This window comes from Carlito syrichta, unplaced genomic scaffold (genome assembly GCF_000164805.1).
Source record: "Carlito syrichta isolate Samal-C Ts95f unplaced genomic scaffold, Tarsius_syrichta-2.0.1 Scaffold301885, whole genome shotgun sequence".
In the NCBI taxonomy this organism is placed as follows: domain Eukaryota; kingdom Metazoa; phylum Chordata; class Mammalia; order Primates; family Tarsiidae; genus Carlito; species Carlito syrichta.
In genome coordinates, this window is record NW_007245981.1 from 31,433 (window position 1) to 47,985 (window position 16,553).

General features: G+C 46.0%; 1 protein-coding gene across 1 annotated transcript in view; it reads left to right on the top strand.

Annotated features, from left to right (window-relative positions):
• Positions 1 to 16,315, top strand: part of UBFD1 (ubiquitin family domain containing 1) — a 16,934-nt gene extending 619 nt beyond the window's left edge. The window contains 6 exon segments of the mRNA XM_008055562.2: positions 1 to 316; positions 1,528 to 1,736; positions 5,363 to 5,428; positions 5,573 to 5,678; positions 9,591 to 9,673; positions 12,422 to 16,315. The exon segment at positions 1 to 316 is cut by the window's left edge and continues 31 nt beyond it. Of these exon segments, the coding sequence (XP_008053753.2) occupies positions 1 to 316; positions 1,528 to 1,736; positions 5,363 to 5,428; positions 5,573 to 5,678; positions 9,591 to 9,673; positions 12,422 to 12,532 (891 nt within the window). The 3' untranslated portion in view covers positions 12,533 to 16,315.
• Positions 16,316 to 16,553: the final 238 nt, after the last annotated feature.

A 16,553-nucleotide genomic window follows, 5' to 3' on the forward strand; every position in this document is an offset into this window, starting at 1 on the left:
GGCATGGACACGGAGGCCGAGACCGCGGCGACCGAGGCGCCCGCGCGGTCCCTCAACTGCGTGGAGGCCGAAGCCGCGGCGCGGGCGGCAGCCGAGGACTCCTGCGCTGCGCTAGGCAGCCTGCAGCCAGCCCCGGCCCAGCCCCCTGGGGACCCCGCGGCCCAGGCCTCGGTCAGCAACGGCGAGGACGCGGGCGGCGGCGCGGGCAGGGAGCTGGTGGATCTGAAGATCATCTGGAACAAGACCAAGCACGACGTGAAGTTCCCCCTGGATAGCACAGGCTCTGAGCTAAAACAGAAGATTCACTCTATTACAGGTAATTCCCGCGGCGCGGACAGTCTCCCTCACTCCGCCTCCTGATGAGCTTACACTGTGCTAGGCACAGTGCTGGCCTTTTTCCTGGCATCAGGAATCCTCACAGGCAATCCTCCGAAGGATACTTGGATGCTCATTTTTACTCAGTCGGGGAAAGAGACCTCAGATTACAGAGCTAGTAAGTTGCTGAGCTGGGATTCAAGCCCAGCTGTGACGTTTAGGCCCCAGTTTCTCACTGGTGTTGCCCTAGCATCTCTAATTTAAAAATCACCTACGGCACTTGTTTTACAGCTGCTAGGTTTTTCCCCAGGAGATTCTGATTCAGTGGGTCTGGGAGGTAGCCAGGAGTTTATTTTTAGCAAATATCCTAGGTAATTGTCATAAGGGAAGTTTAGGAGACACTGCTGTTGGCTTTCAGACAGGCCCTTCCAGATTGCTCATATTTCTTAATTGTATCTTGTTTATAGTGCTTTGTTATCTGGAAAGATTTCTTTTTTAAAGCATTCTATGTGTAGATTTTAAGCTCCATAAGAACAAGAACTTCGTCTTTATTGGCTTCTATATTCTTGATGCCTGTGATTCTCACTTAATATTTGAATGATTTGATAACTGAGGAACAATCTAGAAAGAATGAGAGCTAATAATATCAAACAATAACTGAATAGGAGGCGCCATGCTATGTGCTCTGTATTTGTCCTGTCTCTTAATCCTTAAAACAAGTCTAAACGGAAAGACTTTCATCACTCTTTTTTTTTTTTTGAGTTGAAGTCTCACTCTGTCACCCAGGCTGGAATGCAGAGGCATGCTCATGGCCACTCCAGTGTTGACCTACTGGGCTCAGGCGATCCTTCTGCCTCAGCCTTCCAAGTAGTTGGAGCTACAGGCACGCACTACCACGCCTGGCTTATTTTTCGATTTATTGTAGAGATGAGGTCTCGCCAAGTTTCCCAGGCTGTCCTTTACCCATGGGCTCAGGCAATCCCTTCATCTCAGCCTCCCAGAGTGCTGGGATTATAGGCTTGAACCACCGTGTCTGGCCGACTTTCATCACAATTTGAAAATTGTGGCTCAGTGGTTATAAATTGCACAATTCACAAAACTAATAGATGGTGTCGCCAGTATTCACTTTGTGATCTGTTACTGAAGTGCTACGTAGGGTCCCTCCATTTTTCATTCCTTCCTTTCACTGTCTGCCTTCTACCTTTTCCTAAGGTCTCCCGCCTGCCATGCAGAAAGTCATGTATAAGGGACTCGTCCCTGAGGATAAGACATTGAGAGAAATAAAAGTGACCAGTGGGGCCAAGATCATGGTGGTTGGCTCCACAATAAATGATGTTTTAGCAGTAAACACACCCAAAGATGCGGCGCAGCAGGATGCAAAGGCCGAAGAGAACAAGAAGGAGCCCCTCTGCAGGCAGAAAGTGAGTCCATCGTGTACTTGCTGGTCCTGAGAAATTTGAGGCTTTGTCCTCTTGAGCCTTGGCTGGTTACATTCTCCCTAGAATAAGCTCCTTTTTGGACAGGGCCCATGATGGAAATTTATGGCAGCAGTTGGGTGCGGCAGAGTGGAGGTGACAACTACCTGAGATTTGCAACTTTGTCTCATCTGGCTGGTCAGTGTGTCTCAAGTCTACCTACTTTAGGATAAGGTCTTGGAAAAGGGAGGCTTTGGACCAGGTGTTGAAAGGAATCAGACATGGGTTTCTCTCCTAGTTAGTATCAGGGGAAAATGCCAGTACTAGAATTAAGCCCTCATTTTATACAAGTGCTTACATTTGTTTTTTGGTTTGTGGCTTCCCACAAGTCAACAAGCCTGGTTCTGGTTTAAGCGTGGAAACTGACAGCTTTCAGAGATTCCTCTAAAACTGCCCATTTCAGGAAACCAAACAAAGCTGAGTAGAAAGATAACTACACTGATTGTGTGTGTATGCATGTGTGTCCCCTCCTGATCTGTGAAATAGGGACTTCATTTTTCACATTCTCTGGTGTTCATTTTGGATGGAAGGAATCCAGCTTTGTCTGTGCTCGTCAGAGCTATTAAAATTCTTTTTGCAATTAGGAAAAGTGAGATTTTTACTGCAGAAGGAACAAGTTGGAAGAATCATTATTTATTATCTTATCACCCAGCAAGTCTCACTCATTGCTATATAGCCTTCTAGCCATTCTTGGCCATATTGCAGGAAAATAGGTGTTCTCAATTTAACTATGTCCTGAGTAGGCGATCAGCTTGAATCAACATCGGTTTTAGTGACCATAGGAACTAAGCTGTATGGCCAACCATGGGAGAAGAACATAATTTTGTGTTATAGACTCATAATCCCCCATGTGTACTTCCAAAATCCCAAAGTGGTCTGAAAACTAAGAGTTTTTATACATTTAGCAGAAAACCTTACCAGAATTATGGCAATATTCATGCTTTGCTGTAGCAACATTAATATGTTTGGTGACAAGGTGCTACCCCAGACTCCATGGAGGGTTTAATGTGATGCTTTTTAAAACTGCTATCTTTATAAAATCCTCAAACTCTAAAGTTAAAAACACTGTCCATAGCGTTTCAGAGAAGGTGTTGTAAACCTATATAAACCTATATTAACATCTAGTAGGTGTTTATTTGGACATTTCACCCCCAAATATGGGATCACAAGGTCTCGTAAATGATTAAATTCATTTCCATTTTCCTGTCTTCCTTGCCACATGTATGGAATAGTCAAATGTGAGCATGCCAGATGTGAATGTTCCTACTGGTCCCACCCTTGGAGCATAACATGTCTTTTTTTTTTTTTTTTGGTGAGTTGGACTCTCACTTTGTTGCCCAGACTGGAGTGCAGTGGCCGCTCCCGGCCACCACAGCCTCGACCTGCTGGGTTCCGGCGATCCTTCCGCCTCAGCCTTCCAAGACGTAGCTGGAATTACAGGCGCACGCTACCTGATTAGCACCCGGCTAATTTTTTTTTGATTTATTGTAGAGATGAGGTTTCACCAAGTTGCCCAGGCAGGTCTCGAACCCACGGGCTCAGGCAATCCACTCACCTCAGCCTCCCAAGGCGGGGGATTACAGGCTGAGCCACTGAGCCCGGCTATAACATGCCTTTTAAATACAGGTTTTGAGTTAATGATAGTAGCTTAATACTAGATCTCTCCACAGTGCAGTGAAAATTCTTCAAAAGGTACTTGTCAGGGATGACTCAAATTGTACTTACAACCCATGCTTTGTTTCACTGATCCCAGTTATGAGGCATAACATGACCTCATGTCCCTTGACCTTTTTTTTTTTTGAGTTGGAATCTCACTCTGTCACCCAGACTGGAGTGCAGTGGCCGCTCCTGGCCACCGCAGCCTCGACCCACTGGGCTCCGGCGATCCTTCCACCTCAGCCTTCCGAGTAGCCGGAATTATAGGCATGCGCTACCATGCCCACTGCTTTTTGATATATTGTAGAGATGAGGTCTCGCCAAGTTGCCCAGGCGGGTCTGGAACCCACGGGCTCAGGCAATCCACTCACCTCAACCTCCCAAAGGCGTGGGATTACAGGCTGAGCCACCGAGCCCGGCTTATCCCTTGACTTTTTATCAGTTTTTGGGGTTTTTTTTTTTTTTTTAGTGGGAGTCTCACTCTGTCGCCCAGGCTGGAGTGCAGTGGTGGGCTCATGGCCACCGTAGCCTTGACCTGCTGGGCTCAAGTGATCCTTCCGCCTCAGCCTTCCAAGTAGCTGGAACTACAGGCACGCACTACCACGCCTGGCTAATTTTTTGATTTATTGTAGAGATGAGGTTTCTTCAAGTTTCCCAGGCTGGTCTCGTACCCTTGGGCTCGGGCAGTCCTCTCACCTCAGCCTCCCAAAGTGCTGGGATTATAGGTGTGAGCCACCGCGCTGGCCTTTTTATCAGTTTTTTTTTTTTTAACAAATCTGGGACTGATGTATAGAGTCTGGCAATGTTGAGTTTATTCCTGTTCGAGGGTTTCTGCCATGCTAGTGAGGGTTTTGCTGGCTTGTGGCCATCTGGTGCTTACATTTTATTAAAATTTTTAAAAAATTTTATTATTTTAAAATGTCTTCTTGTAGAGGTGGGGGTCTTGCTTTGTTTCCCAGGCTGATTTTTCAAACTCCTAGGCTCAAGCAGTTCTTCCACCTCGGCCTCTCAGAGTGCTGGGATTACAGGTGTGAGCCACCATGCCTGCCACATTTTATTACATTTTTACCTCCATTCATTGCCCCATAGTTCCAGCTTTACCAAGCAACAACTGCCCCATAAAACCACAGATGGAGAGGAGACAAGACTCAGGCATCTGGACCAGGCACGAGAGCTGTTTTAGGGGGCCGTGAACTTAGAATCCTTAATGAGCTGTCTCACAGTCCTTGGGGCAGGGGGTGGGGTAGGGGCAGGGGTAGGGTTAGCGGTTTCTTGATGTCAGGTTATAGAGTAATCAGCATCTCTGTTTGAAGGTGGCTCTTCAAGCTTTCTGTTTAGCTTGAGGGTAGGGTCGCAGGGAAGACTTCTGCAATGGCCTGGGTCTTCTAGGCAGTTAGGCTAATCACCAGCATCTTATAGTGGTTTTTTTTTTTGTGAGTTTAAGTTGACAAAAATGGCTGCCAATTTCTGCCTGCCAGGAGAGCAGCAGCTTCTGTGGCTCTCTTTAGCTTGATGTTAGTCATTTCAGTGATTTGAGGAGGGGCATCGGGGGAGAAGGGCAGCCTGGATATCCTGTTTGTTCTAGAACTTTGATATCTAATATGGTAGCTACATGTGGCTGATTAAAATTTAACAAAATTGAGAATTCAGTTCCTCAGTCATACTAGCCACATTTCAAGTGTTTAATAGTCACAAGCAGGTAATGGCTAGCACAGGTGTAGAGTATTTCCATCCTCACAGAAAGTTCTGCTGGATAGCACTGCTCTGTAGTGTCAGAGAATCCATAGTCCATAGATGTTAAAAGCTTTTGAATCAAAATGTTAAGGCTTTCTTCATCCTGTCTTTCAGAGGGATAGTAACATGACTAAATGTAGTCACCTGTTTCATTTCGTTCTCTCTTCTGACTTATGTTATAGCAACACAGGAAAGTATTGGATAAAGGAAAACCTGAGGATGTGATGCCATCTGTGAAGGGTGCCCAGGTAAGCTGATTTCTTTGTGAACACTCTGAAAACAGGCCACCTTCTGACCTCCTGAGGTTCTGTAATTACGTTCCTGATTCCTGTCCTGTCTCTTTTTTCTGTCTGACTGTCCTTCTGTCTCTAATCATGCTCTTGTGCCTCCAGGAGCGCCTCCCAGCGGTACCCTTATCTGGCATGTACAATAAGTCTGGAGGAAAAGTGAGACTCACTTTTAAGCTAGAACAAGACCAGCTCTGGATCGGCACTAAAGGTATGTTACTCCTCATTCTCTTGCTGGCTCGCTGCCTGCCTCCAGCACCTAGCAGTACTCTCTTGAGTGTGATTCTGCTCCTCATTCTGAAACCTCTCTCTCTTCACTGTGCTTTGCGTGCTTCTGCCTTTTAAATTTGCTTTTAGATGCTCGCCTTTTGTTTGGATCCTTTTCCCTTGTTCTTTTTGGTCTGATCTCAGAGCCAATCCATCAAACATTGGCTCTTCAGGTGCACACAAAATCAGAGGTCCCAAACTTGTGGCCCAAGGGTCCGCAGACAAGGGTTTTATGGGCTTATACACTCAATTTGTAAAATCGAGAGATTTCACTTAATCTGATTTTCTTTTCTTTTTTTTTTTTTGGCTTCTCTTGAAAAAAATCAAATGATCTGGCCATTTGGGATCTGTGTATTCACATGGCATCAATCCACCAGAGCCGAGTAGTAGTTTCTAATGGGCCATGCTACAGTACTCATGGTCCCATTTATCTTCTATGTAGCCAGCTTGTTCATTTATGTCACCTGCCTGGCCCCTGTAGGTCAGCGTTGGATCCTGTAGTGGGTAAAGTTTTCCTAACTGCTGACTAGGGACCTGCTTCTCCCTCCCTGCCTGGTTGCCTTCGGCCCGCCCCACCCCTGCCTGTGCACGGTCTCTGGATCAGCCTTGCTGTTTGCTGGGAAGTGTCTCTGACTGTCCCTCCCTCTCCCTTCCGCTAGGTGGTTACAAAGTCTCGTCAGTTACTCTCCAGAATCGTCTGTCCCTTTCTTTGCCACGCTATTGTGCCAGTTAAGGCTCCTGCCATCTTTAAATTTGGTCTGTTCAAAGCAAGCTAACCTGTTTCCCTGCCCTGTCTGTGTTTTCTTTTGTCCTGTCCATCTTGCATACTGCTTTTTGTTACTGGCTCCCGTGGTAAAAAACCTTTGGCTCTTTAAGGCCAAGTTCAAATGCCTGATCATAGTGTTCAGTGTTCTCAACACTAGGCCCCAGTTTAAATTTTTGACCCAGTTTCCTGCCCTGTTTGCCCTTTTGTCCCCTGGTGTATTTCAGCTGCATCACTCCCTGAACTTCCCAACATGCTTTGCACAGCTCCTTGTCTTTGCTCGTGCTGTGCCTTTACCTGGAATGCCTTCTACCCATTCCTTGTTAATAAAATTTTCCAAGGCCCTACTTAATTGTCTTTTCCTAATGAAACCTTCCCTGATTCTCCCCCACCCTCCAAATGAATTGCTGCCGCTTCTGTTCATAGAGCGCTCCATTTATATCCCCAGAGCACTCATTACTCTCTGACTTGTCTGTCCCCCGTTAGATTCCTGGAGGGAACCGAACATGCCTAATTCACCTGTTTCTGGCCAGCACTGTAGGTATTCAGTGTTCGAGGTAAATGCTAAAGAGAAGCCTAGGGGGTCCCCTGATCTGAGGTTAATTGGTTTTAGGGACAGGTCATTTAGAATGATTCCACTTAAAATGGGGCCAAAACTTTATGGAAAATAATTGGGGCAGGGTGGTGGGAAGTGAGATTTTAATTTAAAGCACAAAAATAAGTTTCTTATTTTCAACCTATGCTGGTTTTTATAATGAACGAAAGATTGAAATGGCAAAAACTCTTGAGTTTTCTAACAATTTTATAACTTGCTTTATTCTTCATTTCACTTTCAATTCTAACTGCATGATCAAAGCAAGTTTTGCAGAATATTTAGAGGTTTCCCAATATGTAAGGTTTTTCCAAGGGCCTTTGAACTGTTTGCTGGATCATTCTCTTCTGCAGATCTTGTCCTATCATACCCCTTGGCAGTAATTAGCTGCCCAGCCTCTGTCAACTTGGCAGGTTATTTTGCTTAGTTCTCTGTCACTGCATTCACTTGCTGAAATGCATACACTTCCTGCCTCTTGCTAGACTTCTACTTTTGCTTGTGGGCAGCCTAACTAAAGGACGTTGCTAAGGCTGTTCTGGGAAGACACTGCCAGGAGGATAGGTGGCGGCAGAGGGCTCTGGATGGGGCCTGAATCTGTAGGCTCATTGGTTCCTCAAGGAGTATTTTTGTGTTGTGAAGCTGTGTAGGGAACACATCATAACCACAGGGACTAATGTAACGAGACCCTCTTGAACCTGTGTTGTAGGCTTTATTTTAGCTAATAGGGGCAGCTGCCCTCCTGTTTTGGCCTGAAGACTGAGCTCTCTAGAAGAAGCTCCATGTGTTGGGGCTCCTGAGCAATTGAAAGCCTCCATACTCTTCAGCCTTAAGAGCATGGCCATGAACTACTCATGTCTTCCAGGGTTAACCAAAGCTGAGGTTTTCGCTCCCACCTGGACTACTGTCTCCGTGTACTTCCAGAGCCTATGGCAGGCACTCTTCCCACTGCCCAGGGGCCCTGTCATTTAAGTGTCATAAGAACTCATAGGAGGACAGCTTGTTCTGGGTGTTGGCTACTAGCCACTGGCTTCATCTTTCTGCTGGCAAGAAGCAGCTGCTGTGGAGTGACCATCCCAGCAGCTAGTCAGCCTCTCCGTGGGTTGCTTTGCTGAGTAAGTGGCCCTTCAGGGCTCCTCCTTTCAGCTTAAGCTCTCCCTGTGCTAGCTTGTGTAGGAGGAGGCAATACTAACAGCCTCAGGCACGACGGGGCAAGAAGAACAAGCTCCAGGCAGGAAATGTGAGTGGTTGAAGCGAACACAAGTGCCCTGCAAATAGGAGAGTCTAATCTAGCTGATAGTCTAATTGGTGATCGGGAATGTGGGCCCAGGGTTGACCAATCTTTGGAGTTTTCAAGAGAAGCCATATTTTTGTATGAAATCTCCAGACATTTCAAGATGAAAGGTGTTTTAAAAGTTTGAATCTTAAAGCCAACTGCTGGTCAGGTCCTGCCTGTAGACCACTGTTTTAAAGCCATTAAAAGCCAAAACCTGAATGATCATTTTCAGGTTCCTTCTCCCTGACCCCTGTTTTCTGGAAACAAGACCCACAGAACAGAAGTAAAATGTCTTAAGTCACCAGCTAAGCCAGAATCCTGGTCTCCAAATTCCTAGTCTATTTTGTCAACTCACCTATTTTTAGACTCTGTCTTTTCTAGAATTTTCTTTCTGCCTAGGCTGTAATGAGTTTTTTCAACTTAATTTAACTGTTTGCTGAGAACTTCCCTGTGTCCCTGAGGTGTCTGCTGCTCCTGGGTGGTCATTTCCTGTTGTGCAGGTGCATCACACCTCTCCTGGCCTCACACCCAGCCCTGCTGCACTTGGCTCACTCCCAACAATCTTGTCTCACTGCAGGCATCCCTTGCTGTCCCCTCTTTCTTACCTGCCATCCTTGAACTTGCCTCAAAATGTCTTCTGACCCCATGTGATCGGTGGTATCTCAAGTGTCAATCACAAGAGATGATACATGTTTTAAGAGAACTTGATAAAGTGTGAATATGGAGGGATGGAGGGGAACCAAGGGTGGGGGAAGGGAGAAATATCACGATATAGAAACTAGTCTTAAAGCCCAAGTGTTCCCCTCTCCTTGTGAGAGCCAGAGGGAAGCCCTGTTACCTCTTTGTTTTTAAGCCTCTTGACTTTTCCTATCCCGGGTGCCCAGGACCTTAGCCAGTGCTGGACTCCAGCAGTTAGGGCACAGAGGAGTTTCTTGGGTATTTGTTAACCACCAGACTTTAAAAAATAATACCAGGGAAGGTATGTTCCTGCTCTTAGAGACCTTTCCTATGCCATTGCCAACTCCTGCATTCCATTTGATGCTAAGGAGTTCCCAGCTGCCAAGCAGGGCTCTAGGTCCACTGATCAGAAAGTCCTATCATCCCTAGAGGCCAGTCACTTGAGTCTACCATAGATCCCACAGACACCAGCCCTGTCAAGGGACTGCTGAGTCAGAGGAGTTAGAATAGGAGGGCCTTCGAATAATCACTGTAATCCCTCTCAACTTAGAGCGGACTGAGAAATTGCCCATGGGCTCCATTAAAAATGTGGTCAGTGAACCTATCGAAGGACACGAAGACTACCACATGATGGTAAGTAGCACGGCTGAGTCGAGCCTCTCACTAGACTCCTGCTTCTGCTTCATCTAGCAGGGAATGGATTTTTAACCGAAGAGAAAACTCAGTCTTCAGGAGACACACAGTTTTAAGACTCTCATGTTTTTCTTCACCCGCTTAGTACTTGATCCATGATCCTAGTCCTAGTTTTGTTTATTTTGCAGTCTCCCTCACCCCCCACACACCTTCTACCAGTTTAAAGAAGGCATGTTTTCTCTAGTCTCTTCTAGAAGTGTCTCTATTTGCTTCCCTCTTCTTTGTCATGTTTTGTCTTTAGACCAGGAAAATAAGTATAAAGAGGAGAAATGGCTTGTAGATTTTCATTTAAACTTTGTCTTGTGAATGGAAACAAAACCTCCCCATAGCCTTGAGGACACCATGCAGTCTCCCTTCTGGAGTAATTGCTGCTCTTCCTGGGCTGTACCCATCAAGCAACTGAGGACCCCGAGGGGAGGACGGGGTCTATGGGGCCTCCGTTCTGCAGAGAGTCTACTCTAGAAAGCAGGCTCCTCTTTCCCAGGACAGAGTGTTTGGCGGCGTTCTACAAGTCTGTGTGGAACAGAGCAGATAATCCAGCACAGTTTCCGGTTTTCCAGCACTGTTTGGAGGGGCCGCTTTAAGAATGGAGTTGAGCTACCTCAACTCTGAAGCTGCTAGACGGGCCTGAGCGGCTTGCGTGAGGACGGGGCCCTTGCATCCTCCATCCGAGGAGGCAAGTTTTCAGTGTTCGGCCAGTAGTGATGTAGGGAGGAGGGGCAGTTAGTGGTTTGGCCTATGGGTTGATGGTACCAAGTCCAAGGAAGAGGACTGTGTTGGAAGATCCTCTTGCTATAGGAAAATTCAGCCAATGGGGCCCAAAGTGTGATGGGCTAGGGAGCCACTCTGTCCCCCATCCTGCCCACTGTTGTGAGCTTGGTACTGAAGCAAGGTCATGGCTAGAGCTCAATCCCTGGGCTGCGGGGTTTCTAGGGTTTTGCCTTCTGAGAGCATGGATGATGTCACGGGCCCTCTACAGCCCTCCCATCCCTACTCTCTCTGTAGTCTTTAAAACAAGGATTGCAGATAGATTGGTTTGGCCTACACGGGGTTTTTTTTGTTTGTTTGTTTTTTCTGTTGGATTTTAATGTTTTCTTTTCTTTTTGAGTTGGAGTCACACTCTGTCGTCCTGACTGGAGTGCAGTGGCCACTCCCGGCCACCGCAGCCTCGACCTGCTGGGCTCCGGTGATCCTTCCACCTCAGCCTTCCAAGTAGCTGGAATTACAGGCATGCACTACCACGCCCGGCTGATTTTTTGAGTTATTGTAGAAATGAGGTCTTGCCTGCCCAGGCAGGTCTCGAACCTGCGGGCTCAGGCAATCCACTCACCTCAGCCTCCCAAAGGCGCGGGATTACAGGCTGAGCCACCGAGGCTGGCTGGATTTTAACATTTTCAGCTGGGCTCTTCACTCCTTTTTCAAATCACTTGTGTTGCCAGTTTGACCCTGAGCAGTTTGTAACCCAGTTTGAAGCAGCCTGGTGATAGGGATTAGCAAGCAAACTGAGTGGGCCATTTAGACATCTTTAAAGGAATTGGTGTGGATGAATAATGGCTTAGTAGCAAGTTGAAACATTCACTTCTCCTTTGAGTCATTTCTGGCAGAGGGTAGTTCTAATAGCCTCTTCTCTTTTCCAAACACCCTCAAGTGGCACTTTTACCTTTGTCCTAATGAAGGTATTTACTTTCCTCTTTTTGCAGATGCCATTTCTCTAGCTAAACTAACATGTCATAATTCACAATTAGAGAAGTATGGTTGTGCTTTTTCATTTTTAGAGAAACGTTAAAAATCAGAAGAGGAGAGAGAATACTGTCACAAACCCATATAGTCATCAGCAAGAAATGATAATTGTAAATATTTTGTAAACTTGCTTTAAATTTTTTAAAAATAAAACAAGTAAAATTTCCCGACAGTGGTGACGTCCCCACTGTCTTCCCCTTTCCCTTCCCATGTTACCATTATCGTGATATGTCGTGTGTCCTTCCCAACTACCCATGTGTCCATGAACAAGATTAAATGTTTTGTGTTTTTTCAGTTTTCATAAATGGTATCATGGTATATATTGTTCTTCAACTTCTTTTGGTTTGACATTTTGCTCTGTCAGTTAACTATAGATCACATGGATCCAGTCCATACCTTTTTTAAAGTACTCTAGTATTTGTATGAATAGGCCACATCACTTTTATTATATGTTCCCTTACTGCTGGATATGTAGATTGTTGCCAGGTTTTTATTGTGTCTGACAGAGGTGCTTTGGACATTCATACCTGCTTCCTCGTGCATGTGTAACAGGTTTTCTAGGGCAGTGGTTCTCAAACTGTGGTCTCTGAATCAAAAATGTTGCATCACCTGGGAGCTGGGAGCTTGTTAGAAGTTTCTCAGGCTATACCCCAAACCTCCCAAATCAGAACCACCGAGGAGTGGAGTCTATTGATCTGTGTTTAACAAGTCCTCCTGATGGTTCTGATGCTCCCTTAAGTTTGAGAACCACTGCTTTAGGGTTGGCTATGCTTAATTCTCACCTTTTTTTTTTTTCTAATTTGTTAGTAGAATGCTCCCTATGTGCACAGTTTTGTTTTTCTTCCCTTTTTAATTGACTCACTTCCCAACCCTCCTCCACGTTTGCTGTTCTACCTGCTTGTCTCCCAGCCTCTGAAGTACCGCTTGGTTTTCCTCTTTCCCTTCCAGGCGTTTCAGTTGGGCCCCACGGAAGCCTCTTACTACTGGGTGTACTGGGTTCCAACTCAATATGTGGATGCAATCAAAGACACTGTGCTGGGGAAATGGCAGTATTTTTGAAAGCACTTTCACCTCTGGCCCAGGAGACTGACCCAAAGTGAAGGACATTGCTGGGAGAGGCCTGCAGCATCCCTGGATTTCAGAGTTCTGGAACTTTGTTTTAAAAAAAACCTATATTCAATCTAAGGCGATGTGGTGACTGAAGCCAGAGGTGATGTACTTTCACCATTAGCTTAATTTTAACTTAAAACCACCAGTTCCCTTTCTTGCAGTCAGCTTCATACCATTTTTAAAGTCAATACGGTGGAAATCAATAAATCTGAATTCCAAACATGTTGTGTGGAATACTCTTAAGTCTGTTTGAGAGTAGATCTGCCAATTATGTTGAGAAGGGAATGATCAAAAGCTTTCTGGGTTTTTTTTTTTAAGCAATTTCAATTGAACATTTTCATAACTCTTTGGTTACAAACATTTGGACTGCATTGTGTTGAGTTGGGATTTTTTTTCCTTTTTCGTATAAAATTGTATGCAAAGTGGGGGGGTTAGTAAGCCATATATTTCTGTCCATTGATTCAGATTTAATTCTTTCCCCTTTTTATTTTCTCATTTCCTCTGTTTGAGTTTTTGTTTTAAAAACCCAAAGATGTCAGTTCCTCTTTTGGTACCTCATCAACGCTTCCTTTCCTGGGCTCCCTCCCGCCGTGCTGCTGCTGCTTGTGAATGTGCGGCGGGAGAGGAAGAGCTGGGTCTTGGTCAGGGAGCTCTCACACTTACTGTGGTGTTTTTTGGAGCAGCAGAGCATCTCATGGTGACTCCTGTCTAAACGTCTTGCTCTTTGGGTCCCAATCTCTGGGGAGTTCCATTGCTGGCTTCATGGTCATCTACAACCTTCACTGAGTTGGCTTTGAGGCCCAGCCTGGCATGGGTTTGCCTGGGCTGTGCTGCTGAAAAGCCCCAGCTCCCAGGCAGACAAAGGCCTCTAGCAGGAGGAGCCAGATGGAAGAGCGTTTATACAGCCATATAGCCACAGATCCAGATAGCTTCTTTCTTTGGAAGTTTCAAGAAATTCTTAAGCAGTCCAATGGTTATTTCAATTATGCTTCTCTATTTGGTCCTTGCTCATGCATTAAGTTCAAGTGTCCTTTATCCCAGGTTCAGAGATGCTGCCTTTCTCAAAAAGAAGACATCTGACCTAGTGGGTTGGCCAATGTTGTTTGAACAACGAAAATGGGATAAACTGCTTTCATGATTAGCTCATTCTCTTCTGGTTTCAGTCCTTCTGTTCTTCGTACACGTGAACTTCTGTCATCTCCTTCTGGCTTGATTGACTCTGAAATGAGGGAAAGTCTCTTGGTGAATGATATCCTTTGTGCTGTTTGCTGTTTCTCTGCTGCCGTCTTTGCAGTTCTCCTCTCACTGGTTGCAGGCTCTCGTAGTTTGGTGAGAAATTTTCCAAACTCCACATTCTGGATTCTAGGCTGTTACCCCTCATTCTGTGAAATGTATTAGCATGTGTTCGCCTAAGATGACTATTCTTTGTGAGCCAGTTAATGATGATATTCCACACCCTTCCCTTTCAAGCTGTAGTTCAGGAATCCAGCCCACATAGACAGACTCTTGCTTTTTGTGGTGTAGTCAATGCTGAGTTATGCATCTGGGCAGGAAAATCTACTCTCTCTGCTTTTTTGGGGGCCTAAGTACGTATATGAAGTGCAGCATCCAAGAAACTGCCTGTTTTCCATCCCTTGAAAAGGAGCGGTCATTGCAGCTTTTCTGTCCTTGTTGGCCCGCAGCTGCTGGGGAGAAGAGAGCTTCTTTGCTGTGTGGCCAGGCCTCCCTCTGCGGGTGCCAGGTCTCCAGAGGAGGTGATCATGTAGCACGCGGAGCATCATCTCAGTGCAAATACTGCCCCTTCATTTGCCAACCCCCCAGTCCTAAAGACTTGTCCTGATAGTGCCACACACCCACTGTCCACCTCTCAGAGCAGGCGTCTCCATCCCCAGCCTGGCCTTGCTGCTTTCCAAGGCCCCTCAGCCTGCTCCCCCCATTCACCCTGACATCCTTCCTCCCAGCAAGAGCGAGCATTCCATCGGCTCCTGGCTCCCCGAGGGCCAACTGCTTCTCACTCAGGCTGGTATTATCCCAAGAGGACCAAAGCCTGTGTGAGCCTTTTTATTTTAAGTCAAATGGTGCTTTTTTCCTTACTTCAAGATACTATATATAAATAATAATGTAAATGACATCTTTTCGTACAGAGCTGTATGAGTATTGCTTTTCAGAGCTCACTGAGTCTGCTACAACCTTGAACTCTGGCTCCTCACCCTGTCTGCATAGAAGACCTTGCTAGAAGCTCTCGAGAGAGTAGAGGTAGACAGCACCAGAAGCCACTGGGAGAAGTGTTTTTGATCCGTGTCTGGGTCGCAGCAGTATTCACTATTTTATCAGTCCCTTGGGCAGTCTCTTCATCTGTTTCCAACAGTCTGGAGTGTACTGACTAAATCTGTGTCAGCAGACTGAAATACTCTTCCCTTTAGGTAGCATCACAGTGTCTTTTTTTCCCCCTCAGGATTATTTCTGTACAATTCCTTCGCTGTCATAGGGGCCGGATCTTTCTCACTGTGGCAGAGAGCATGCAGGTGGATAAAGGAAGAGCTGGTCCCTGGAAGGGCCTCCAGCAATGTTGACCTAATGCTAGAGAGGGAGGGCAGGCGCTGTCGGGGTAGTTTCTCTCTTCCCGGCAGACACTGTGCTGAGCCTCCGGTGGGCTTCCTTCTCTTCTAGAATTTGTACCAGTGATCCTCCTGCAGGTCTTTGCTCAAAGACATCATGCCTTTCTTTCCTTCCCTGAGGCGCCTTGGCGGAATGTGACCACATAACCCCTGCTGAGCCCAGTCCCCCTCAGCTCCGTTTCAGTCAGATCAGAGAACTTAGACTCGCAAGTTGCTGAACTCTTTGGTATTAAGTATTTTAATCCATGCTGGGCCTTTTGCAAGTAGCGTTAGCTCTTTTTGAATGAAGTTTAACTGAGCTAAGGATGCACTTTCTTAGGATCTTGTGGACATAGTAGGGGCCCAAGTGAGGCCCTCGGGAAGCTCCTTAGTTGCTGCTTTACCTTAGAGGGCCAAAGAGATTAACTTTGCCACGTTGCCGTGTCTCAGAAAAGTTGCCATATTTCACCCAGAAGAGGCTTGTTTTCCTCTTATCTTACTTTAACCATGTGCCTGGAGGAGCCATTCTGGACTCTTGCACTTGGCCCGCCCTTTCTTTGCCAAGGGCAGAGAAGGGCAAGGGGTAGATTCCGTGTGCCAAGGGCTGTGCAAGGGCAGGCTTTCTTTGCCCCCATCTGCCGAGGGAGACCTCTTCTCTCGCTCCTCGCCTCTGTTCATGCCTGTTGTCTTGGAAAAGGATGGTCCCTTTGTCTTAAGGCTTTGTGAAAAAGTCATCTCCAGTTAGGACTGGCACCTGTTTCCTTCGTAGTAGTGCCCAGTGGCCTTTCTGAAGTTACAGGTGCTCAGGAGCCCTCTGATGTGCAGAACATCTGGTAGATTTACCTGCCAGGCTGGGTGGTTCTACTGCTTTCTAAATTTCTAAGAACCTCTTTCTTTTTCTTTCTTAAAGAGTTCTGCAAAATTATTTGACAATATATGTAAGTACCATGTTTCTTGTGGTGTGCCCTCTGTTGCAGCTTCTGTTTTTAAATCAAATGCCTGTTTGGGAGGAGATGAACGTATTTAGTCTATTAGATTTGCGCTGCTGGATTTTTTTTTAAAGTGTAACCTTGACTAGCTGTCTTATTGTTTATCCTGTAAGATTAGTCTATCAATTAAAGTTTGATAATTAATTGTGTCTCTTTCCTTCCAATTCTTCATGCGCCTCATCCATAATGTGAACAGACCATCATTTGGAACTGGGCCCACGGCCATCTTTTTGCCAGTTTTGGTCTCACTTGTTTGGCTTTAAGTATATCTACATGTATTCTCTGCTGAAACAGGGATATTTACTCTGTAGTAGTGCAAGTGACCAGCTTGATGGTGAGCTACGCTCCTGTTAGGGCAGTCCTCCTTGATGGCTCTGGCCTCCA